Raw genomic sequence first — 26,183 nt, 5'->3', positions numbered from 1 at the left:
GGTCCTCCCTAACAGGCCGCATTTTAAGGTAATCTGAACTAGAGCACAGATTAAATAATCAGCTGCTTAGTAAACATGGTTATTTTACCTGCTCTCTCCAAGGTAAACCTGAAAACCAGTGCGCTAGAATGCCAATTGGAGAACAGTCAAAACTGTTCACTTACATAAAGAGTGGTGTATTAGGATGGTATGTATAGAGTTAAAAGTAACAGCGCATCTTCATTAGAAGTGATAAATTAAAGTCCATCTAAAATATTGCTTAGAATCCAGACTTGATTTTAAAACTTGTTAACCATCACGTTAAAAATTAAATGCTGTGATGAAAAGAGCATTATATTACACTACAATGTATTTTTAAGGGGATACTAAACCGATATTTTGTTTCATGATTCGTATAGAGCATAACATTTTAAGCAACTTTCTAATTTACTACTATTTTTTGTTCTCCTTGTATCTTTATTTGAAAAGCAGGAATGAAAGCTTAGGAGCTGGCCCATTTTAGGTTCAGCACCTGGGTAGAGCATGCTGATTGGTGGCTAAATCTAGCCAATTAGCAAGCGCTATCCAGGGTGCTCAGCCAAAAATGGGTCAGCTCCTAAGCTTTCATTCCTGCTTTTTCAAATACAGATACCAAGAGAACGAATAAAAATGAATAGGAGTAAATTAGAAAGTTGCTTAACCCTTTAAGGACACAGCTTTCAGTTTGCTCAATTGTTTTTTGACGGAAAAATTCAGTCATATGTCCTTAAGAGGTTAAAGGCATAGTCTACACCCGAATTTTTATTGTTTAAGATGATAAATAATCCCTTTACCCATTCCCCAGTTTTGCTTTACCAACACATATATATTAATGTTTTACTTCTGTAATTACCTTGTATCTAAGCCTTGGCAGACTGCCCCCTTATTTCAGTTCTTTTGACAGACTTGCGTTTTAGACAATCAGTGCTGACTCCTAAGTAATGCCACGTGCGTGAGCTCAATGTTATCTATATAGCATACATGAACTAAAGCCCTCTAGGTTGTGAAACTGTCAAAATTAATTCAGATAAAAGGCAGCCTTCAAGGTCTAAGAAATTGGCATATAAGCCTACCTAGGTTTAGCTTTCAACTAAGAATACCAAGAGAACAAAGCAAAATTGATTAAAATTAATTGGAAAGTTATTTAAAATGACATGTCCTATCTGAATCACGAAAGTTTATTTTTGTCTAGACTGCCCCTTTAAATTTCAATGCTCTATCCGAATCGTAAGAAGAAAATGTGGGTTTAGTATCCCTTTAAAGGTACATGAAACCCAACATTTTTCTTTCATGATTCAGATAGAGAATACAATTTTAAACAACTTTCCAATTTGCTTCTATTTAATTTGCTTCCTTCTCTTCTTATCCTTTGCTGTAAGGTTTATCTAGGCAAGCTCAGGGGCAGCAGCGAATCTAGGTTCTAGCTGTTGATTGGTGGCTGCATTTATATACAGATTGTCATTGGCTCACTTATGTGTTCAGTTAGAAACCATTAGTGCATTGCTGCTCCTTCAACATATTGATACCAAGAGAATGAAACAGATTAGATAATAGAAGTGAATTAGAAAGTTGTTTAAAATTGTATTCTCTATCTGAATCATGAGAGAGCATTTTTGGTTTCATGTCCCTTTAAGGAACGTTGACATGTTATTTGGCATTATTGTTTTGACGTTTGTTACTGATACTTGTATGAAACATTTGCTCTGAGTTCTGTGTTGCTACAGTTTTTTTTAGAATGTGGATGGTTACCATTTTTGCAAGCTTTACTAACTTATTTGCTTGGTTTGAGCAGATTTTTGCTGTGAAGTTCAGAATGGGAGATAAACCAATTTGGGAGCAAATTGGATCAAGCTTTGTACAACATTACTACAATCTGTTTGACACTGACCGCAGCCAGTTATCGTCCATATATGTAAGTATTTTAGTAACAGTCTTATAACTAAAGTGTCTAATAAAAATTAGGTCCAGAGCCACATGTTGATTTCATACTTTATTATAACCAGCAGTATTAGATGGTCTTAATGATTGTATTCTGCATTTTTTTTTTTTTTTTTTAAATCAAATCATGAATCAAAATTTGAGTAATTTCTTTAAAAAAATTAGGATTCATGTGTTTGTATTAACCAGGGTTAACCTTGTTAATGCTGAGTGAAGGTTTACCCCCTGCACTGAAACTTTTTTTGAAGACTATGCTCAACAAACCCACATATTACTTTAGCTATTTCCATGGTACCAGTCATGTGCTGTGAAAATGGCAGGCTGCTCTTACCTCTCCTCTATTAACTGTTCTTAGTGTTCAATGGCGGCAGGACGTTCTGGTGGCTCTTTTCACCATGTAGCAAAAGAGGGCATGGCACTTAAAGGGCCACTGTAAGTAAATATTTTCTATGCCTGTTACTAACTAACTACCCCAAATATGCTTTTTATCAATAGCATTTCATTAACATATGTCTACCGTATATCAGAAATCTTGTCTGCAAATTTAATTGTTTTCCAAACCCACTCCGTGGGTATCCTTTGCTCTGTACCAATCCGTTTACAATACCTAGGTTTCAAAATGGTGCTTTAAACACAGTTATTGGTTTAAGTATTTTGAACATGCAGTGCTGAAAATAGTGGGCAGGATAACGTGACATCATCAGCGAATAAGATATAACTTTTAGAACGTTATGAAACTTCGTTTTGGAGAAAATATAGGTCAGTAGGTTTTAATTAATGTTTATTAACTTTAATATGTTAATTGTTTAGCTTAAAAATTATAACAGAAAGTAATCCTTTAATGCAGCTGTGGCCCATATTGGAGCACCTTGTCCTCTGTCTGTTCTTGGGCCACAAACATTGGTTATGGATGTGGGGAATAGGTGAGATTGCTGCAATGCTGGGGTATGGAGTAACAGTGGCTGAGCCTGGGCATGTTTATACAGTGCTGGTCATTATTTTCACTTATTACGTGCATTTTTGAATTGCTAATACATAGGTCATCTTGCTGGTACTTGCCTCCGCTGGCAGACCATCCATGTAATGCCAAGGTGCCCTCTGCATGACCTTGTGTTTTTTGTTTTCCCTTCACTGTCTCCACTACTGCAGCCACCAGCTTTCATATGTCATAGCTCAAGTAATATGTGACCCCCAGAGAGACAATGCTATAGACTGTGTTCACCACTTAACCTGTCAGATTAACTATTTGTCTCCATTAAATTGTACAGTCTTTCACAAATAGGTAATCAACTTAGGTGCCTGAACAATATAATATATGAACACTTAGGATTTATAAATAAACAAAATGTAATCTCTCCCCCTCTATATTGTTACCTGTACAAAATATACTGGTTTGTTCCGTTTTAAAATTTATCTTAATATTGTACTATTATATATTTTAGTCCTTTTTATCTACATCTGTTATATGATTCAAAATGACTGCCGGTTATTCTTTTTAAATACTGAATTATATTGGAAAATGTAGGTACATAATCCTAGATTTTGGGGTTTGGAAAAGTAATGATACATGTTGAACCATAATGTGCTTAAGTGTGAGTGACTCACATTTCTATTTACTAGGCGTGCCCACAAAAATATGCTGAACTTTCAACAACCATGCTAAATTCTAAAAATCACCCTAGCCTTTGTTTTTATAAAAAAAATTTTTTTAATGTTCTCTACACTTTTATAGATCTGTGTTTCACTCTTATTGTGACTGCACGTAAAGCAGTTTTATTACCATTGGGTTACTATCAAGCTACCACTTGGAGGATACCAAATATGTCTGTTCTTCAGTATTGCTTGAAGAAAGGCAACATAATTTAAAGGGACATTAAAGGCTATCTATAAAATATACACAAACACTGTCTGCATAGTAAAAGCTCTTCATACAAAACATGTTTTTAAAGTGTTTATAAAGACATTAAACTCAAATTCCCCACACTTTCAACACTTATTTTGTATGTCTCCTATCTGAGATTCTGATCAGTAAACCATAAAGGGACACTGTACACTAGTTTTTTCTTTGCATAAATGTTTTGTAGATCCATTTATATAGCCCATCTGGTAGTGGTTTTTGTAAAAATATAGTTTTGCTTGTTATTAAATAACATTGCACTGATTTTCCAACTTCTAACCAAACCCCAAAGTCTTAGATGTATACAGACTTCAGATTGCTTCTGATTGTATAATGGGTTTTTCTCCTACATTGGTGTGTCCGGTCCACGGCTTCATCCTTACTTGTGGGATATTCTCATTCCCTATAGGAAATGGCAAAGAGAGCACACAGCAAAGCTGTCCATATAGCCCCCCCTCTGGCTCCGCCCCCCAGTCATTCTCTTTGCCGCTCTGAACAAGTAGCATCTCCACGGGGATGGTAAAGAGTATGTGGTGTTAGTTGTAGTTTTATTTCTTCTATCAAGAGTTTATTTTAAAATAGTGCCGGTTTGTACTATTTACTCTACAACAGAAAGTGATGAAGATTTCTGTTAAAAGAAGAGTATGATTTTAGCACCAGTAACTAAAATCCATTGCTGTTCCCACACAGGACTGTTGAAACCAGAGAACTTCAGTTGGGGGGAACAGTTTGCAGGCTTATCTGCTTCAGGTATGATCAGTCTCTTTTCTAACAAGACCTAGTAATGCTAGAAGACTGTCAGTTTTCCCTTCTGGGATAGGTAAGCCATTTTCTTAGACTCAGTAACAGAATTAAGGCTTATAACTTGGGCTCTATGCTGGTTGACACTATTGTGGGCTAAGTTGATTGATTTTTATCATGTTTATGTGACATTTGGAGTGTTTTGCAAACTTTGAAACACTTTTGGGGAATTTTATTTATGCCTGGCAGCCGTTTAGACACCTAATCTTGTCAGAAAGGCCCCTTCACTCTGGAATGCAGAGGGAGGAGGCCTCAGTTGCGCAGTTACTTTCACTAGGCAGTGCATGCAGCTTCACGTAAGAAGGTCCAGTGGCTTAGAAAAGGACTTCAGAGAGGCTTATTACTGTTGTGAATAACCCCTAAGGAAGGTAAAAGCCGCAGCAAAGTCTGTGGCAGGGACTGTAGTGTGTTTAAACCGGTTAATTGTGATTTTTAGCTCCGGTTTGGTTATTTAGGGGTTAAGGGGCTTGAAGTTTGGTGTGCAATACTTTTAAAGCATTAAGACACTGGGGTATACATTTCATAAAGATCGGATATTTCTTTTTTCGATCATTCAGAAATAAAGTGTGCCCTTTTTATTATTTAAAGAGACAGTAACGGTTTTGTTTAATTGTTTTCATTGCATTAAATGTCTGCCTAAGTCTGTTTAACATGTCTGTACCTTCAGATAGCCTATGTTCTGTGTGTATGGAGGCCAAGGTGGTTCCCCCATTAAATGTATGTGCGAATTGTGCCATGGCGTCCAAACAGATTAAGGACAGTACTGTCACATTTAATAATGTTGCCCAAGTTGATTCTTTAAATGAAGGTAGTGGGGATAGTTCATCATCCTGTCCTTCTGTGTCAATACCAGCTTTGCCCGCGCAGGCGATACCTAGTACATCTAGCGCGCCAATGCTTGTTACTATGCAGCAATTAACAGCAGTAATGGATAATTCTCTAGCAGCTCTTTTATGCAAACTGCCAGCATTTCCTAGAAAGCGTGATTGCTCAGTTTTAAATACAGAAGATGAGCAAGTAGGCGCAGACGATGATTTATCTGTTATGCCCTCACATCAATCTGAGTTGGCAGTGAGGGAAGGTCTGTCTGAGGGAGAAATTTCTGACTCAGGAAAAATTTCTCAGCAGGCAGAACCTGATATTGTGGCATTTAAATTAAAGCTAGAACATCTCCGCGCTCTGCTTAAGGAGGTGCTAGCTACCCTTGATGATTGTGATACTTTGATTCCAGAGAAGTTATGCAAAATGGACAAATTCTTAGAGGTCCCAGTGCACGCTGATGCGTTTCCGATACCCAAGAGGGTGGCGGACATAGTGACTAAGGAGTGGGAGAAGCCAGGTGTACCTTTTGTTCCCCCACCTATATTTAAGAAAATGTTCCCCATTGTCGACCCCAGAAGGGATGCATGGCAAACGGTCCCTAAGGTAGAGGGGGCAGTTTCAACGTTAGCTAAGCGCACAACTATTCCTATAGAGGACAGTTGCGCTTTCAAAGATCCTATGGATAAAAAATTGGAAGGATTGCTTAAGAAGCTTTTTGTTCAGCAAGGTTTCCTCCTTCAACCAATTTCGTGCATTATTCCTGTCACCACGGCGGCGTCTTTTTGGTTTGATGAACTAGAAAATTCGCTCCAAAAGGAGACTCCATATGATGTCATGGACAGAATTCACGCACTAAAGCTGGCTAATTCCTTTATTTTGGATGCCGCTTTTCAATTGGCTAAATTAGCGGCGAAAAATTCAGGTTTTGCAATAGTGGCGCGCAGGGCGCTTTGGCTAAAATCTTGGTCGGCGGATGTGTCGTCCAAAACAAAATTGCTTAATATTCCTTTCAAAGGTAAGACCCTTTTTTCGGGCCAGAATTGAAGGAGATTATTTCAGACATCACTGGGGGAAAGGGCCATGCCCTTCCACAGGATAGGCCTTTCAAGGCAAAGAATAAGTCTAATTTTCGTTCCTTTAGCAATTTCAGGAACGGATTGGCTTCTAACTCTGCAGCCTCTAGACAAGAGGGTAACACTTCCCAGCCTAAACCAGCATGGAAACCATTGCAAGGCTGGAACAAGGGAAAACAGGCCAAGAAGCCTGCTGCTGCTACCAAGACAGCATGAAGGGGTAGCCCCCAATCCGGGACCGGATCTAGTAGGGGGCAGACTCTCTCTCTTTGCTCAGGCTTGGGCAAGAGATGTTCCGGACCCCTGGGCACTAGAAATTGTTTCTCAGGGGTATCTTCTAGAGTTCAAGGAACTTCCTCCAAGGGGAAGGTTCCACATGTCTCGCTTATCTTTAGACCAGATAAAGAGACAGGCATTCTTACGCTGCGTAGAAGACCTATTAAAGATGGGAGTGATACAACCAGTTCCAACAGCGGAACAAGGTCTGGGGTTTTGCTCAAACCTGTTTGTAGTTCCCAAAAAAGAAAGAACTTTCAGGCCAATTCTGGACTTAAAAATTCTAAACAAATTCCTCAGAGTTCCATCATTCAAAATGGAAACCATTCGGACGATTTTACCAACGATCCAGGAGGGTCAATACATGACTACCGTGGACCTAAAGGATGCGTACCTGCATATTCCTATCCACAAAGATCATCATCATCAGTTCCTGAGGTTCGCCTTTCTGAACAAACATTACCAGTTTGTGGCTCTTCCGTTCGGTTTAGCCACTGCTCCCAGAATTTTCACAAAGGTGCTAGGGTCCCTTCTAGCGGTGCTAAGGTCGAGGGGCATTGCAGTAGCACCTTACCTAGACGACATTCTAATACAAGCGTCGTCCCTTCCCAAAGCAAGGGCTCATACAGACATTGTTTTAGCCTTTCTCAGATCTCACGGGTGGAAGGTGAACATAGAAAAGAGTTCCCTGTCCCCGTCCACAAGGGTTCCCTTTCTGGGAACAATAATAGACTCTGTAGAAATGAAGATCTTTCTGACAGAGGTCAGGAAGTTAAAGCTTCTAAATGCTTGTCGAGTTCTTCAATCTATTCCTCAGCCCTCCATAGCTCAGTGCATGGAGGTAATAGGACTAATGGTTGCTCAAACAGTGGAATGGGGATTATGCAGACTTGTCTCCCCAGATTCAAATGGACCAGAAAACCAGAGACTCACTCCTCTGGTGGTTGGTTCAGGATCACCTGTCTAAGGGAATGAGTTTCCGCAGACAAGAGTGGATCATTGTCACGACCGACGCCAGTCTCTTAGGCTGGGGCGCGGTCTGGGACTCCCTGAAAGCTCAGGGTCTATGGTCTCGGGAAGAGTCTCTCCTCCTTATAAACATTTTGGAACTGAGAGCGATATTCAATGCGCTCCTGGCTTGGCCTCAACTAGCGAAGGCCAGATTCATAAGATTTCAGTCGGACAACATGACGACTGTAGCGTACATCAATCATCAGGGAGGAACAAAGAGTTCCTTGGCGATGAGAGAGGTATCCAAGATCATCAAATGGGCGGAGGATCACTCCTGCCATCTATCTGCAATTCACATCCCAGGAGTGGACAACTGGGAGGCGGATTATTTGAGTCGTCAGACTTTCCATCCAGGGGAGTGGGAACTTCACCCGGAGGTCTTTGCCCAGTTGATTCAACTATGGGGCATTCCAGATATGGATCTGATGGCGTCTCGTCAGAACTCCAAGCTTCCACGCTACGGGTCCAGATCCAGGGATCCCAAGGCGACACTAGTAGATGCTTTAGTGGCGCCTTGGTCGTTCAATCTAGCTTATGTGTTTCCACCGTTCCCTCTCCTTCCCAGACTTGTAGCCAGGATCAAACAGGAGAAGGCTTCGGTGATAATAGCTCCTGCATGGCCACGCAGGACTTGGTATGCAGACCTGGTGAATATGTCATTGGCTCCACCATGGAAGCTACCTTTGAGACAGGACCTTCTAGTACAAGGTCCATTCGAACATCCAAATCTAGTTTCTCTGCAACTGACTGCTTGGAAATTGAACGCTTGATTCTATCTAAGCGTGGATTTTCGGAATCTGTTATAGATACTCTGGTTCAGGCCAGAAAACCTGTGACTAGGAAAATTTACCAGAAGATATGGCAAAAATATATCTGTTGGTGTGAATCCAAGGGTTACTCATGGAGTAAAATTATGATTCCTAGGATACTTTCCTTTCTCCAAGAAGGTTTGGATAAAGGTTTGTCAGCTAGTTCTCTAAAAGGACAGATATCTGCTCTGTCTGTCTTGTTGCACAAACGTCTGGCGGCCGTGCCAGATGTACAGGCGTTTGTACAGGCATTAGTTAGAATTAAGCCTGTCTACAGACCTATGACTCCTCCATGGAGTCTAAATTTAGTTCTTTCAGTTCTTCAAGGGGTTCCATTTGAACCTTTGCTTTCCATAGATATTAAGTTACTATCTTGGAAAGTTCTGTTTTTGGTTGCTATTTCTTCTGCTAGAAGAGTTTCTGAATTGTCTGCTTTGCAGTGTACCTCACCCTATCTGGTGTTCCATACAGATAAGGTAGTTTTACGTACCAAGCCTGGTTTTCTTCCAAAGGTGGTTTCCAATAGGAATATTAACCAGGAAATGGTTGTTCCTTCTCTGTGTCCGAATCCAGTTTCGAAGAAGGAACGTTTGTTACATAACCTAGATGTAGTTCGTGCTTTAAAATTCTATTTAGAAGCGGCAAAATATTTCAGACAGACCTCTTCTTTGTTTGTCGTCTATTCTGGTAAGAGGAGAGGTCAGAAAGCTACTGCTACCTCTCTTTCCTTTTGGCTAAAAAGCATCATCCGATTAGCTTATGAGACTGCCGGCCGGCAGCCTCCTGAACGAATTACAGATCACTCTACTAGAGCTGTGGCTTCCACATGGGCCTTCAAGAATGAGGCTTCTATTGAACAGATCTGTAAGGCAGCGACTTGGTCTTCTCTGCATACTTTTGCCAAATTTTACAAATTCGATACTTATGCTTCTTCGGAGGCTATTTTTGGGAGAGAGGTTTTGCAAGCTGTGGTGCCTTCCGTTTAGGTTACCTGACTTGTTCCCTCCCTTCATCCGTGTCCTTAAGCTTTGGTATTGGTTCCCACAAGTAAGGATGAAGCCGTGGACCGGACACACCAATGTAGGAGAAAACAGAATTTATGTTTACCTGATAAATTTCTTTCTCCTACGGTGTGTCCGGTCCACGGCCCGCCCTGGCTTTTAGTCATGTTTAAAATTTTTATTTTTCTGTACACTACAGTCACCACGGCACCTTATAGTTTCTCCTTTTTCTGCTATCCGTCGGTCGAATGACTGGGGGGCGGAGACAGGGGGGGGGGGGGCTATATGGACAGCTTTGCTGTGTGCTCTCTTTGCCATTTCCTGTAGGGAATGAGAATATCCCACAAGTAAGGATGAAGCCGTGGACTGGACACACCGTAGGAGAGAGAAATTTATCAGGTAAACATAAATTCTGTTTTTCATATGCAGGGGAGTGGAGGGTCTGATCTCAGCCCCTTTCAGTGGGTGTCCCAGCCTAACCTCATCAACAGTGCTAAATTGGGAGCTCCTAAGTACGTTTTTAAACTGTTTTATACTGGGTTTTTATATCAGTATCTGTGCATATTCTTTATAGTAGTGTCTATTTTATATGTAGTTATATGAAAATTGGTGTATACTACCTTTAAAGGGACATAAATGCAAACATTTTCTTTCATGATTCAGATCGAAAATTAAATTTTTAAACAACCTTCCAATTTACTTCTATTACATTTTCTTGTTTTCCTTTAACCCCTTAATGAGTACGTCGCTCGTCTTCCAGGAAGTCTGCAACCCGGAAGGGAGGTTATATTAGCGCGGCAAGACCCGTGCTACTATGACCTGAAAACCCCTTAACGACCAGCGACGTACAGAGTAAGTATTCTCCATCTGAATCATGAAAAACATTTTGCGTTTCATGTCCCTGTAAGTCGTAACCACAGATGACAAAGCGGTATGTATCAACAACATATGAGGCGCATATATGATGGCTACTGCTAAGAACTATTCCCTAGTCTGACCCTTTCTTTTTTGTGCAACTCTCGGGGGGTGGGAAAGCCTTTCTTTGTTTAAGATAAAGATTTCTGCTCATTGGCTTTTTCACTCATACCTTTCCATCTGTTCATAAAAACCTTTCTTTTAGGCCCTTGTCTGACTTTTTCTCCTTCAGATCATGATTGTAAAAATAAAATTACAAACTCTAATTTCTCACACAAGTGCAGGGTTGACAGTCTTAATTAGACGCTCTAACAAATTAGAGAATGTAATTTGACAATTGTGGCCCTTTTTAAAGTACCTGTAAAAAATAAAATGTCATGATTCAAAGCATGCACTTTTAAATTTACTTCCATTGTTTAATTTGTTCTCTTGGAAAGCTTTGTTGAAAAGCATACCTAGGTGGGCTCAGGAGCAGCAGTGCATTACTGGTGGCTGCACATGTATGCTTTTTGACATTGGCTCACCTAATGTGCTAAGCTAGCTCCCAGTAGTGCTGTGCTAATAACTCTGAGGCTACTAGTTATGCTTTTCAACAACAGATTCCAAGAGAATGAATTGGTAAGATGTTTAAAGTTGCTTAAAGGACCAGTAAACACAGTAGATTTGCATAATCAACAAATGCAAGACAACACTAGCATTTACTCTGAATTTCAAATCAATAGTAAAAAATGTTTTTTCTCTAACAAATTTCAGTTATGTATATTTCCCGTGGCCGGACTTTTGGCCGACGGACACTTGGCCGAAGGACACTTGGCCGACGGACATTTGGCCGACGGACATTTGGCCGAAACACAAGTGGCTGTCAGATAACAGTCCGGCACAAGATAGATAGATTTGATAGATAGATAGATACATAGATTAGATAGATAGATCAATAGATGCAATAGATACATTTGATAGATACGATAGATAGATAGATTTGATAGATAAATAGATAGATTTGATAGATAGATAGTTTCCCAGACAGAGAATTACAAAACGTGCGGCCTAGGACCCATGGTAAGGTTCCCAGAGGCAGTTGCGGCGCCCGAGGCTGTGATTAGAACAGAGCACTCTGGTAACGCATCTGCCCTCGGCCGAAATCGGAACATTCTTTAGCTTTCTGTCTGTCAGCCAAATGTCTGTCGGCCAAATGTCCGTCTGCCAAATGTCCTTCTGCCAAAAGTCTTTCTGCATTTTGTCAGAGCACCATATTTCCACTCCCCCTCTACCATGTGACAGCAATCAGCCAATCACAAATGTATATACGTATAGTCTGAATTCTTGCACATGCTCAGTAGGAGCTGGTGACTCAAAGTGTAAATATAAAAGACTGCACTTTTTTTTTTTTTAATAGAAGTAAATTGGTAAGTTGTTTAAAATTACATGCTGTAACTGAATCATGAAAATGTAATTTGACCTGAGTGTCCCTTTTAGTGGAAGGAAAAATGTTTTGTTGCTTTAACCTTGCCCTCAAAGCACTAGTGTCTCCTTTTCTGTGTCCCTTTGCATTGCGTATCTCTTAAACTAACCTTAAACTATTTTACTAATTGCAAGTTTCCCCGAAAATCCTTCAAATGGTAATGAGTTTCTCCACACATTCAGAAAACTGAATTACTGCACTAAGGGCTAGATTTATCATTTAAGTTCTCCTTAATTTGCTTCTGAGACTGAATCTGCTTATTTATCATGTGAAAATGCGCCTAAAATGAATGCAGTTTGACTCAAGAATTCACCTACCAAATTTGCGTTTGTCAAGACACACAGGTACGCCAAAATAGGGTTCATTCTAGCGGTCATGGGTGCATTTTTAAGAGTACGCTGTGTAATACAACTAGCCACAAATTTATCATTTACATGTGCCTTGTGAGAATGCAAATCTCTCACAAATGCATGTACGACAGTTCTCCATAAGTACTGTGGGGAACAGCATTGAAATCGGTTATCTTCCTGCTCTGGTTGTGTGCGCATCTAGCTTTATCGTTTTGTTTTAATGCTAGAAGTAGGTATATCTATTGCAAGGCAAGTGGTTGCATATGCTTGCATTTAAATTAAAAACTTTTAATGTAATAAAAATTTATGTTCTGTATACTGAATTATTTTTTTTCTTTCATGTAAATGGCAAGAGTCCATGAGCTAGTGACGCATCAGATATACATTCCTACCAGGAGGGGGCAGTTTCCCAAACCCCAAATGCCTATAAATACACCTCCCACCACACACATACTTCAGTTTTTACAAACTTTGCCTCCTATGGAGGTGGTGAAGTAAGTTTGTGCTTGATTTTTATGATTTCTTCTATAAGCACTTCTAATCATTCTAAAGCCCAATTCCTCTCGAGTACAGTGTTTGTCAGAGGGACATGAAGAGAGTATCGCCTATTTGATTTTATGGTTTCCCTTTCCCTTGCGGGAAATCTTTTCGAGGGTTCTCTGTTGTCGGTCGTAGGGATTCATCTCCTACCTTCCTTTTCAGATCAATGATATACTCTTATACCATTACCTCTGCTGATAGTTTTCAGTACTGGTTTGGCTGTCTGCTATATGTGGATGGGTGTCTTCTGGTAAGTATGCATCATTATTCAAGACACTCTCAGCTATGTTTGGCACTTTATGTATTAATTATAAAGTTTTAAATATGTGTACTTATTTACCATGAGTCAGGTCTATGTGTATTTCCCTTTGTAGTCTAACAGTTTCCGTATGAGAATCATGTTTAAAGTGAAAGTAAATCCTAGTGTTTTACAAACGCTAGGATTTACTTTTGAAACAAAGGAGACTTTCATTCATTAAGTATAAGATACTTCATGTAGAAAGCTCCTTTATTTGTGAACTGATCGCCGTTCTTGGCTGCTACAGCAGCACACGGCTAAAAAAATTTTTTGCTAAGAGGTGAGAACGTTACCTCTTAGCAAAAAATAGTTTTTTAGCCGTGGGCTGCTGTAGCAGATAAAAACGGCGATCGGTTAAAACAAAGGAGCTTTCTACATTAAGTATCTTATACTTCATGAATGAAAATCCCCTTTATTTGTTTCAAGTCAATCCTAGCGTTTGTAAAATGCTAGGATTTACTTTCACTTTAAGAAAGTTATTTTTAAAAATGTCTTACCTGGAGTTTAGTCAAAATGCTCTTATGTATTGTGTAATTTTTTTGCGCCTATGGTGTCGCAAGTTTCATCATTTCCGGATGTTTGGCGCCAAAAAAAATCACTTTGCATTGTCATACTTGCCGCCAAATATTTTTTTGGTTATATTACCCCACTTCCTTTATGCTCCCTGCTCTCTTTATATTCTAGAGGGCTATGCTGTTTGCTTTTCTGCTTATTTAGCATATGCATTTTTTTCCCTATTCCTGAAACTGCTATATGAGGAAATTGGATATTTTGTTTAAATGTTATTTTCTTTCATGTAATTGGCAAGAGTCCATGAGCTAGTGACGTATGGGATATACAATCCTACCAGGAGGTGCAAAGTTTCCCAAACCTCAAAATGCCTATAAATACACCCCTCACCACACCCACAATTCAGTTTTACAAACTTTGCCTCCTGTGGAGGTGGCGAAGTAAGTTTGTGCTTGATTTTTTTTCTTCTGTGATAAGCGCTTCTAAGCATTCTGAAACCCAATTCCTCTGAGTACAGTGTTTGTCAGAGGGATGTGAAGGGAGTATCGCCGATTTGTTTTTATGGTTTCCCTCGCGGGAAATCTTTTCAATGGTTCTTTATCTGTCGTAGGGATTCATCTCTTACCTCCCTTTTTCAGATCGACGATATACTCTTATATACCATTACTTCTGCTGATGGCCAAACCAGTACTGAAAGCTATCTACTATATGTGGATGGGTGTCTTTCGGTAAGTATGTATCATTATTAAAGACACTCGGCTATGTTTTGGCGCTTTTATGTATTAATATAAAGTTTTAAATATGTATTTTACCTATGTTTGCCATAAGTCAGGTCTATGTGTATTTCCCTTTGCAGTCAGCAGTTTCGTTATGGGAATTATGTTTTAGGAAGTCTGTGTGTATGTATATGTATGTGTGTGTATATATATATATATGTGTGTATATATATATATATGTGTATGTGTGTGTGTATATATATATATATATATATATGTGTGTGTATATATATATATATATATATATATATATATATGTGTGTGTGTGTATATATATATATATATATATATATATATATATGTGTATATATATATATATATGTGTGTGTATATATATATGTGTATGTGTATATGTGTGTGTATATATATATGTGTGTGTATATATATATATATATATATATATATATATATATATATATATATATATATATATATATATATATATATATATATATATATATATATATATATATATATATATATGTGTATGTATATATATTTTTCCAATTTGACTTGTTTTTTCTTTGAAGAACTTGCGGGCAAATTAGTCTCGCAAGGGTGCAAAATGCTGTTGCGTCATTCTTGGCGCGAATGTGCATCTGTAATGACAAGTTTGTCATTTCCTGCGTCATTTGACGCTAGGTTGTTTGCACAAAATTGTGTTTGCTATGACGCGAGTTGCGTCATTTCCCGATGTTTGTTTGGCGCCAAAAAAGGTCTTTTAAAACTTCTCATACTGATGAAATTTGTAATGACCAGCAACATACTGATATATCATCTGATGAGGATCTCTCTGACTCAGAAGATCCTACTTCAGACATTGACACTGATAAATCATCTTATCTTTTTAAGATGGAGTATATTCGTTCTTTGTTAAAAGAAGTGTTGATAACTTTGGATATTGAGGAGTCTGGTCGTCTTGATAATCCAGTAAATGTTTAAATCCTGTCTATAAACCTGACACTACTCCTGAGGTTTTTCCTGATGCTATTTCTGATGTGATTGCTAAGGAATGGTCTAAGCCTGATGCTACTTTCTCTTGCAAGGTGTATCCAGTCCACGGATTCATCCTTGTGGGATATTCTCATTCCCTACAGGAAGTGGCAAAGAGAGCACACAGCAGAGCTGTCCATATAGCTCCACCCCCACAGTCATTCTCTTTGCCGGCTCTAGCAGTAGGGCCTCTCCACGGGAGGGTAAAGTGAATGTGGTGTTAGATTTGTAGTTTTATATCTTCAATCAAAAGTTTATTTTTAAATGGTACCGGTTTGTACTATTTACTCTCTGGCAGAAAGTGATGAAGAATTCTGCTAAGTGGAAAACTATTGTAGCATGTTGTAACTAAAATCCACTGCTGTTCCCACACAGGACTGAGGAGTACCAGAAAACTTCAGTTGGGGGGAACAGTTTGCAGGCTTATCTGCATTAAGGTATGTTCAGTCATCATTTTTTTTTTTTTTCTAGTCAAGACCAGATAATGCTAGAAGACTGACAAGAATCCCCATGTGGGAAGGGTAAGCCATGGTCTGAGACTCAGTATAGAATTAAAGGCTTATTTAACAGGGCTCAATAGGCTGGTTGACACTGTTGCTGGGCAATCGATTATTTAATTTCACAAATACTCTCTGTAGACACTTTTATACACTTTTGGTGTGTTTATTCCAGGGTTTTTTTCCACATGGCATAATTTTAGTCACCTAAATGTGATTTTTGAAGGCCTCACAACTCCGGAGTGGGAGGGGGCCTATTTTCGCGCCTCAGTTGCGCAGTTCATTTCATCAGACAGTTCATGCTGCTTCACATGGTGGATCCAGAGACTGTTTGAGGACCTCAAAGAAGCTTTTTTCCCCAAAACTAATCCCTAAGGGCAGGTAGGGCCACAGCAGGCTGCTGTGGCAAGGTGCTGTAGTTTGTTAACCGGTTGTGGGCTTTAGAATGCTCCGGTTTGGGCATTAAGGGGTTAATCAGGCTGAAACTTGGTGTGCAATCATATCGAAGCATTAGGCACATACTGTGAAAATTTCAAAGGGATTGGTACATTTTTCACTGATTTGCAAAATTGTGTGCGCTTTTTATTTCTTAAAGGCACAGTACCGTTTTTTTCAAATTGTGATTTCTTTCATGTAATTAACAAGAGTCCATGAGCTAGTGACGTATGGGATATACATTCCTACCAGGAGGGGCAAAGTTTCCCAAACCTTAAAATGCCTATAAATACACCCCTCACCACACCCACAAATCAGTTTTACAAACTTTGCCTCCAAGGGAGGTGGTGAAGTAAGTTTGTGCTAGAAGCCTGCTAGAAAGGCAAAGCCTGCTTCTAAGTTCACATGAAGGTACGGCCCTCATTCCAGTTCAGCTGGTAGGGGGCAGGTTACGTTTTTTCAAAGAAATTTGGATCAATTCTGTTCACAATCTTTGGATTCAGAACATTGTTTCAGAAGGGTACAGAATTGGTTTCAAGATGAGACCTCCTGCAAAGAGATTTTTTCTTTCCCATGTCCCAGTAAATCCAGTGAAAGCTCAAGCATTTCTGAATTGTGTTTCAGATCTAGAGTTGGCTGGAGTAATTATGCCAGTTCCAGTTCCGGAACAGGGGATGGGGTTTTATTCAAATCTCTTCATTGTTCCAAAGAAGGAGAATTCCTTCAGACCAGTTCTGGATCTAAAATTATTGAATCGCTATGTAAGGATACCAACGTTCAAGATGGTAACTGTAAGGACTATATTGCCTTTTGTTCAGCAAGGGAATTATATGTCCACCATAGATTTACAGGATGCATATCTGCATATTCCGATTCATCCAGATCATTATCAGTTCCTGAGATTCTCTTTTCTAGACAAGCATTACCAATTTGTGGCTCTACCGTTTGGCCTTGCTACAGCTCCAAGAATTTTCACAAAGATTCTTGGTGCCCTTCTGTCTGTAATCAGAGAACAGGGTATTGTGGTATTTCCTTATTTGGACGATATCTTGGTACTTGCTCCGTCTTTACATTTAGCAGAGTCTCATACGAATCGACTTGTGTTGTTTCTTCAAGATCATGGTTGGAGGATCAATTTACTAAAAAGTTCTTTGATTCCTCAAACAAGGGTAACCTTTCTGGGTTTCCAGATAGATTCAGTGTCCATGACTCTGTCTTTAACAGACAAAAGACGTCTAAAATTGATTACAGCTTGTCGAAACCTTCAGTCACAATCATTCCCTTCGGTAGCCTTATGCATGGAAATTCTAGGTCTTATGACTGCTGCATCGGACGCGATCCCCTTTGCTCGTTTTCACATGCGACCTCTTCAGCTCTGTATGCTGAACCAATGGTGCAGGGATTACACGAAGATATCTCAATTAATATCTTTAAAACCGATTGTTCGACACTCTCTAACGTGGTGGACAGATCACCATCGTTTAATTCAGGGGGCTTCTTTTGTTCTTCCGACCTGGACTGTAATTTCAACAGATGCAAGTCTCACAGGTTGGGGAGCTGTGTGGGGATCTCTGACGGCACAAGGAGTTTGGGAATCTCAGGAGGTGAGATTACCGATCAATATTTTGGAACTCCGTGCAATTTTCAGAGCTCTTCAGTTTTGGCCTCTTCTGAAGAGAGAATCGTTCATTTGTTTTCAGACAGACAATGTCACAACTGTGGCATACATCAATCATCAAGGAGGGACTCACAGTCCTCTGGCTATGAAAGAAGTATCTCGAATTTTGGTTTGGGCGGAATCCAGCTCCTGTCTAATCTCTGCGGTTCATATCCCAGGTGTAGACAATTGGGAAGCGGATTATCTCAGTCGCCAAACGTTGCATCCGGGCGAATGGTCTCTTCACCCAGAGGTATTTCTTCAGATTGTTCAATTGTGGGGGCTCCCAGAGATAGATCTGATGGCCTCTCATCTAAACAAGAAACTTCCCAGGTATCTGTCCAGATCCCGGGATCCTCAGGCGGAGGCAGTGGATGCATTATCACTTCCTTGGAAGTATCATCCTGCCTATATCTTTCCGCCTCTAGTTCTTCTTCCAAGAGTAATCTCCAAGATTCTGAGGGAATGCTCGTTTGTTCTGCTAATAGCTCCGGCATGGCCTCACAGGTTTTGGTATGCGGATCTTGTCCGGATGGCATCTTGCCAGCCATGGACTCTTCCGTTAAGACCAGACCTTCTGTCACAAGGTCCTTTTTTCCATCCGGATCTGAAATCCTTAAATTTAAAGGTATGGAGATTGAACGCTTGATTCTTGGTCATAGAGGTTTCTCTGACTCCGTGATTAATACTATGTTACAGGCTCGTAAATCTGTATCTCGAGAGATATATTATAGAGTCTGGAAGACTTATATTTCTTGGTGTCTTTCTCATCATTTTTCTTGGCATTCTTTTAGAATACCGAGAATTTTACAATTTCTTCAGGATGGTTTGGATAAGGGTTTGTCCGCAAGTTCTTTGAAAGGACAAATCTCTGCTCTTTCTGTTCTTTTTCACAGAAAGATTGCTATTCTTCCTGATATTCATTGTTTTGTACAAGCTTTGGTTCGTATAAAACCTGTCATTAAGTCAATTTCTCCTCCTTGGAGTTTGAATTTGGTTCTGGGAGCTCTTCAAGCTCCTCCGTTTGAACCTATGCATTCATTGGACATTAAATTACTTTCTTGGAAAGTTTTGTTCCTTTTGGCCATCTCTTCTGCTAGAAGAGTTTCTGAATTATCTGCTCTTTCATGTGAGTCTCCTTTTCTGATTTTTCATCAGGATAAGGCGGTGTTGCGAACTTCTTTTGAATTTTTACCTAAAGTTGTGAATTCCAACAACATTAGTAGAGAAATTGTGGTTCCTTCATTATGTCCTAATCCTAAGAATTCTAAGGAGAAATCATTGCATTCTTTGGATGTTGTTAGAGCTTTGAAATATTATGTTGAAGCTACGAAATCTTTCCGTAAGACTTCTAGTCTATTTGTTATCTTTTCCGGTTCTAGGAAAGGCCAGAAAGCTTCTGCCATTTCTTTGGCATCTTGGTTGAAATCTTTAATTCATCTTGCCTATGTTGAGTCGGGTAAAACTCCGCCTCAAAGAATTACAGCTCATTCTACTAGGTCAGTATCTACTTCCTGGGCGTTTAGGAATGAAGCTTCGGTTGACCAGATCTGCAAAGCAGCAACTTGGTCTTCTTTGCATACTTTTACTAAATTCTACCATTTTGATGTATTTTCTTCTTCTGAAGCAGTTTTTGGTAGAAAAGTTCTTCAGGCAGCGGTTTCAGTTTGAATCTTCTGCTTATGTTTTTTGTTAAACTTTATTTTGGGTGTGGATTATTTTCAGCAGGAATTGGCTGTCTTTATTTTATGCCTCCCTCTCTAGTGACTCTTGTGTGGAAAGATCCACATCTTGGGTAGTCATTATCCCATACGTCACTAGCTCATGGACTCTTGTTAATTACATGAAAGAAAACATAATTTATGTAAGAACTTACCTGATAAATTCATTTCTTTCATATTAACAAGAGTCCATGAGGCCCACCCTTTTTTGTGGTGGTTATGATTTTTTTGTATAAAGCACAATTATTCCAATTCCTTATTTTATATGCTTCGCACTTTTTCTTATCACCCCCACTTCTTGGCTATTCGTTAAACTGATTTGTGGGTGTGGTGAGGGGTGTATTTATAGGCATTTTAAGGTTTGGGAAACTTTGCCCCTCCTGGTAGGAATGTATATCCCATACGTCACTAGCTCATGGACTCTTGTTAATATGAAAGAAATGAATTTATCAGGTAAGTTCTTACATAAATTATGTTTTTACTTGCTTAACCCCTTAATGACCGAGGACGTGCAGGGTACGTCCTCAGAAAAAAGGCAGTTAACGCCTGAGGACGTACCCTGCACGTCCTCGGTGTGGAAAGCAGCTGGAAGCGATCCTGCTCGCTTCCAGCTGCTTTCCGGTTATTGCAGTGATGCCTCGATATGGAGGCATCCTGCAATAACCTTAGATGGCCATCCGATGCAGAGAGAGCCACTCTGTGGCCCTCTCTGCACCGGACATCGATGGCCGGTATCGTTGGTGGGTGGGAGCCGGTGTGGGAGGTGGGTGGCGGCCATCGATGGCCCTTGTCATGTGGAGGGGGGCGGGATCGTGGGCGTGCAAGTCCGGGCGCGCGCGGGGGCGCGCGCACGTGCACGAGGGGGCGCGCGCGGGGGCGCGCCGGGGCAGGGACCGGGTGGGGACCGCTGCACTACAGAAAAAAATGTGTCCCAAAATAAAAGTGGGACAAGTAATTTTAAAAAAAAACACCTTATTCGGTATTTAGGTGGTGGGGGTTGGTCGGGGGGGGGGGGGGGGGGTGGGGGGAAATAACAAAAAATAAAAATTAAATAAATATTTGATTGTGAAAAATGGGTACTGGCAGACAGCTGCCAGTACCCAAGATGGCCCCCAATAAGGCAGAGGGGGAGGCTTAGAGAGCTGTTTTGGGGGGGATCAGGGAGGTTGGGGGCTAAGGGGGATCCTAAACACAGCATATGTAAATATGCTTTTTTTTTTTTTCTTTTTAAAAAAAAAAAAAATCTTTTATTTTAGTACTGGCAGACTTTCTGCCAGTACTTAAGATGGCGGGGACAATAGTGGGGTGGGGGAGGGAAGGGAGCTGTTTGGGAGGGATCAGGGGGTGGGATGTGTCAGGTGGGAGGCTGAACTCTACACTAAAGCTAAAATTAACCCTGCAAGCTCCCTACACACTACCTAATTAACCCCTTCACTGCTAGCCATAATACACGTGTGATGCGCAGCAGCATTTAGCGACTTTCTAATTACCAAAAAGCAACGCCAAAGTCATATATGTCTGCTATTTCTGAACAAAGGGCATCCCAGAGAAGCATTTACAACCATTTGTGCCATAATTGCACAAGCTGTTTGTAAATAATTTCAGTGAGAAACCTAAAATTGTGAAAAAATTAACGTTTTTTTTAATTTGATCGCATTTGGCGGTGAAATGGTGGCATGAAATATACCAAAATGGGCCTATATCAATACTTGGGGTTGTCTACTACACTACACTAAAGCTAAAATTAACCCTAGAAGCTCCCTACATGCTCCCTAATTAACCCCTTCACTGCTGGGCATAATACGCGTATTTTGCGCAGGGGCATTTAGCAGCCTTCTAATTACCAAAAAGCAAAGCCAAAGCCATATATGTCTGCTATTTCTGAACAAAGGGGATCCCAGAGAAGCATTTACAACCATTTATGCTATAATTGCATAAGTTGTTTGTAAATAATTTCAGTGAGAAACCTAAAGTTTGTGAAAATATTTGTGAAAAAGTGAAAAAAAAATTTTATTTGATCGCATTTGGCGGTGAAATGGTGGCATGAAATATACCAAAATGGGCCTAGATCAATACTTTGGGATGTCTTCTAAAAAAAAATATATACATGTCAAGGGATATTTAGGTATTCCTGACAGATATCAGTGTTCCAATGTAACTAGCGCTAATTTTGAAAAAAAGTGGTTTGGAAATAGCAAAGTGCTACTTGTATTTATGGCCCTATAACTTGCAAAAAAAGCAAAGAACATGTAAACATTGGGTATTTCTAAACTCAGGACAAAATTTAGAAACTATTTAGCATGGGTGTTTTTTGGTGGTTGTAGATGTGTAACAGATTTTGGGGGTCAAAGTTAGAAAAAATGTGTTTTTTTTCCATTTTTTCCTCATATTTTATAATGTTTTTTATAGTAAATTATAAGATATGATGAAAATTATGGTATCTTTTGAAAGTCAATTTAATGGCGAGAAAAACGGTATATAATATGTGTGGGTACAGTAAATGAGTAAGAGGAAAATTACAGCTAAACACAAACACCGCAAAAATGTAAAAATAGCCTTGGTCCCAAACGGACAGAAAATGGAAAAGTGCTGCGGTCATTAAGGGGTTAAAGTGTTTTCCAAACCTGCTTGCATATAATACTAATCTGCTTAACATGTCTGACACTAAGGAAAAGCCTTGTTCTATGTGTTCAGTAGCCATGGTGGAACCCCCTCTCAAAATGTGTCCCAAGTGCACTAATGTGTCTATACACTTTAAAGATCATATTGTGTCACTTGAAAATGTAGCCCTAGATGATTCTATGACGGAAGGTAATGAGGATAGTCCACCTTCCTCTCCCCAGGTGTCATCACCAGTTACGCCCGCTCAAGCAATACCTAGTACCTCTAGTGCATTGGCACCTATTACATTGCAACAACTAGCGACAGTCATGGATAATTCCCTTGCAGCCTTTCTATCCAAACTGCCTGTTTTCCCTACAAAGCGAGAGAGCTCTGTTTTTAAGAACAGATTATGAGCAGTCGGAAGCTTTGGGAGGTTTATCTGACGTACCCTCACAACACTCTGATGTGGGAGCGAGGGATGTGATGCCTGAGGGAGAAATCTGACTACGGAAAGGTTTCTCAACGGGCAGAATCAGATTCACTAGCGTTTAAATTTAAGTTGGAACACCTCCACGTATTGCTTAGGGAGGTTTTATCCACTCTGGATGATTGTGACCCTTTGGTGGTTCCAGAGAAATTGTGTAAGATGGATAAATACCTTGAAGTCCTTGTATACACTGATGCGTTTCCGATCCCTAAGAGGGTGGCGGATATTGTGGCTAGGGAGTGGGAGAGACCAGGTGTCCCTTTTGTCCCCCCCCCCTATCTTTAAGAAAATGTTCCCCATAACTGACCCCAGGCGGGACTCGTGGCAGACGGTCCCTAAGGTAGAGGGGGCAGTTTCGACACTGGCCAAGCGCACAACCATTCCAATCGAAGACAGTTGTGCTTTCAAAGATCCTATGGATAAAAAGTTAGGTTTACTAAAGAAAATATTTGTTCAACAAGGTTTCCTTCTCCAACCTATTGCCTGCATTATTCCTGTAACTACTGCAGCGGCTTTTTGGTTTGAGGCGCTGGAGGAGTCGCTCCAGAGGGAGACCTCATATGACGAAGTCATGGATAGAATTAATGCACTAAAACTGGCTAATTCTTTTATCACAGATGCCGCTTTACAATTAGCTAAATTGGCGGCAAAAAATTCTGGTTTCGCCATTATTGCGCAGAGCGCTTTGGCTCAAGTCATGGTCGGCCGACGTGTCATCCAAATCAAAATTACTAAATATTCCTTTCAAGGGAAAGACCATTTTCTGGCCCGAGTTGAAGGAGATTATTTCAGATATCACCGGGGGAAAGGGCCATGCTCTCCCGCAGGATAGGCCTTTTAAGGCTAAAAACAAAGCTAATTTTTGTTCCTTTTGCAACTTCAGGAGCGGTCCTGCTTCAACCTCTACAGCTGCAAAGCAAGAGGGTAACTCTTCACAGCCCATGGCGACCTGGAAGCCTTTGCAGGGCTGGAACAAGGGTAAACAGGCCAAGAAGCCTGCAGCTGCTACTAAGACAGCATGAAGGGGTAGCCCCCGATCCGGGAACGGATCTGGTAGGGGGCAGACTCTCTCTCTCTTCGCTAAGGCTTGGGCAAGAGATGTTCCCGATCCCTGGGCATTAGAGATAGTTGCTCAGGGATATCTTCTAGAATTCAAGGACTCCCCTCCAAGGGGAAGGTTCCACATTTCTCGTCTGTCTGCAGACCAGACAAAGAAAGAGGTGTTCTTACGCTGGGTAGAAGATCTACTCAGGATGGGAGTGATATATCCAGTTCATATTGCAGAACAAGGACTGGGTTTTTACTCAAACCTGTTTGTGGTTCCCAAAAAGGAAGGAACTTTCAGACCAATCCTGGATCTAAAAATTCTAAACAAATTCCTCAGAGTTCCATCATTCAAGATGGAAACCATTCAAACAATCTTACCTATGATCCAGGAAGGTCAATATGACTACCGTGGATCTAAAGGATGCGTACCTACATATTCCTATCCACAAAGATCACCAGTTAAATTTTCTGGTCAAGCATTACCAGTTCGTGGCCCTTCCTTTCAGTTTGGCCACTGCTCCCAGAATTTTCACAAAGGTACTAAGGCCGCGGGGCATTGCAGTAGCACCTTATCTGGACGACATCTTAATACAGGCGTCTTTTCACAGAGCCAAGGCTCACACGGAGATTGTACTGGCCTTCCTAAGGTCTCACGGGTGGAAGGTGAACATCGAAAAAAGTTTTCTGTCCCCGCTCACAAGGGTTCCCTTCCTGGGAACACTAATAGACTCTGTAGAAAAGGTCAGGAAGTTAAAGCTTGTAACTATTGGCCGAGTTCTTCATTCCATTCCTCGGCCATCTGTAGCTCAGTGCATGGAGGTAATCGGATTAATGGTAGCGGCAATGGACGTAGTCCCTTTTGCGCGATTACATCTCAGGCCACTGCAACTGTGCATGCTCAAACAGTGGAATGGGGATTATGCAGATTGTCTCCTCAAATACAACTGGACCAGAGATTCTCTTCTCTGGTGGTTGTCTCAGGATCACCTGTCTCACGGAATATGCTTCCGCAGACCAGAGTGGATCATTGTAACGACCGACGGCAGTCTGTTGGGCTGCGGTGCAGTCTGGGACTCCCTGAAAGCTCAGGGCTTATGGTCTCGGGGAGAGTCTAGTCTCCCGATAAACATTTTGGAACGGAGAGCGATATTCAACGCGCTTCAGGCATGGCCTCAACTAGCTGCGGCCAAATTCATCAGATTTCAGTTGAACAACATCACGACTGTAGCGTACATCAATCATCAGGGGGGAACAGAGTTCCCTAGCGATGAAGGAAGTAACCAAAATAATCAGGTGGGCGGAGAATAACTCCTGCCATCTATCAGCAATTCACATCCCAGGAGTAGACAACTGGGAGGCGGATTTTCTAAGTTGTCAGACTTTCCACCCGGGTGAGTGGGAACTCCACCCGGAGGTTTTTGCTCAGCGGACCCAGCTATGGGTCATTTCAGAGTTGGATCTGATGGCGTCCCGTCAGAACACCAAACTTCCTCTCTACGGATCCAGGGACCCCAAGGTGTCATTGATAGATGCTCTAGCAGCGCCTTGGTCCTTCAATCTGGCTTATGTCTTTCCACCGTTTCCCCTTCTCCCTCGTCTGGTCGCCAGAATCAAACAGGAGGCTTCGGTAATTCTGATAGCGCCTGCGTGGCCACGCAGGACTTGGTAAGCAGACCTAGTGGACATGTCATCTGTCCCACCATGGACACTGCCAACGAGGCAGGATCTTCTAATACAGGGTCCATTCAAGCATCCACATCTAGTTTCTCTGCGGCTGACTGCTTGGAGATTGAACGCTTAATTCTATCTAAGCGTGGTTTCTCTGAATCAGTTATAGATACTCTGATCCAGGCTAGAAAGCCTGTCACCAGGAAAATTTACCATAAGATATGGCGGAAATATCTTTGTTGGTGTGAATCCAAGGGTTACTCGTGGAGTAAGATAAGGATTCCCAGGATATTGTCCTTTCTCCAAGAAGGATTGGAGAGAGGATTGTCAGCTAGTTCCTTAAAAGGACAAATATCTGATTTGTCTATCCTGTTACACAAGCGTCTGGCAGGCAGAGGTACCAGACGTTCAAGCGTTTGCTCAGGCTTTAGTCAGAACAAGCCTGTCTATAAACCTGTGGCTCCGCCATGGAGTTTAAATTTAGTTCTTTCAGTTTTTCAAGGGGTTCCGTTTGAACCTTTACATTCCATAGATATTAAGTTGTTATCTTGGAAAGTTTTGTTTTTGGTAGCTATAT

General features: G+C 40.8%; 1 protein-coding gene across 7 annotated transcripts in view; it reads left to right on the top strand.

The window, feature by feature from the left end:
* Window positions 1–26,183, top strand: part of NUTF2 (nuclear transport factor 2) — a 139,739-nt gene that overhangs the window by 17,819 nt on the left and 95,737 nt on the right. For all 7 annotated transcript variants that reach the window (XM_053697342.1, XM_053697676.1, XM_053697263.1 and 4 more), the window contains exon 2: window positions 1,811–1,930. In XM_053697342.1, coding sequence (XP_053553317.1) covers window positions 1,811–1,930 — 120 coding nt within the window. The remainder of the gene's footprint in view (window positions 1–1,810; window positions 1,931–26,183) is intronic.

Source organism: Bombina bombina, chromosome 1, assembly GCF_027579735.1.
Source record: "Bombina bombina isolate aBomBom1 chromosome 1, aBomBom1.pri, whole genome shotgun sequence".
NCBI classification, from domain to species: domain Eukaryota; kingdom Metazoa; phylum Chordata; class Amphibia; order Anura; family Bombinatoridae; genus Bombina; species Bombina bombina.
The sequence above is the reverse complement of the archived record's forward strand: the minus strand, read 5'-3'. Positions and strand labels throughout refer to the sequence as shown.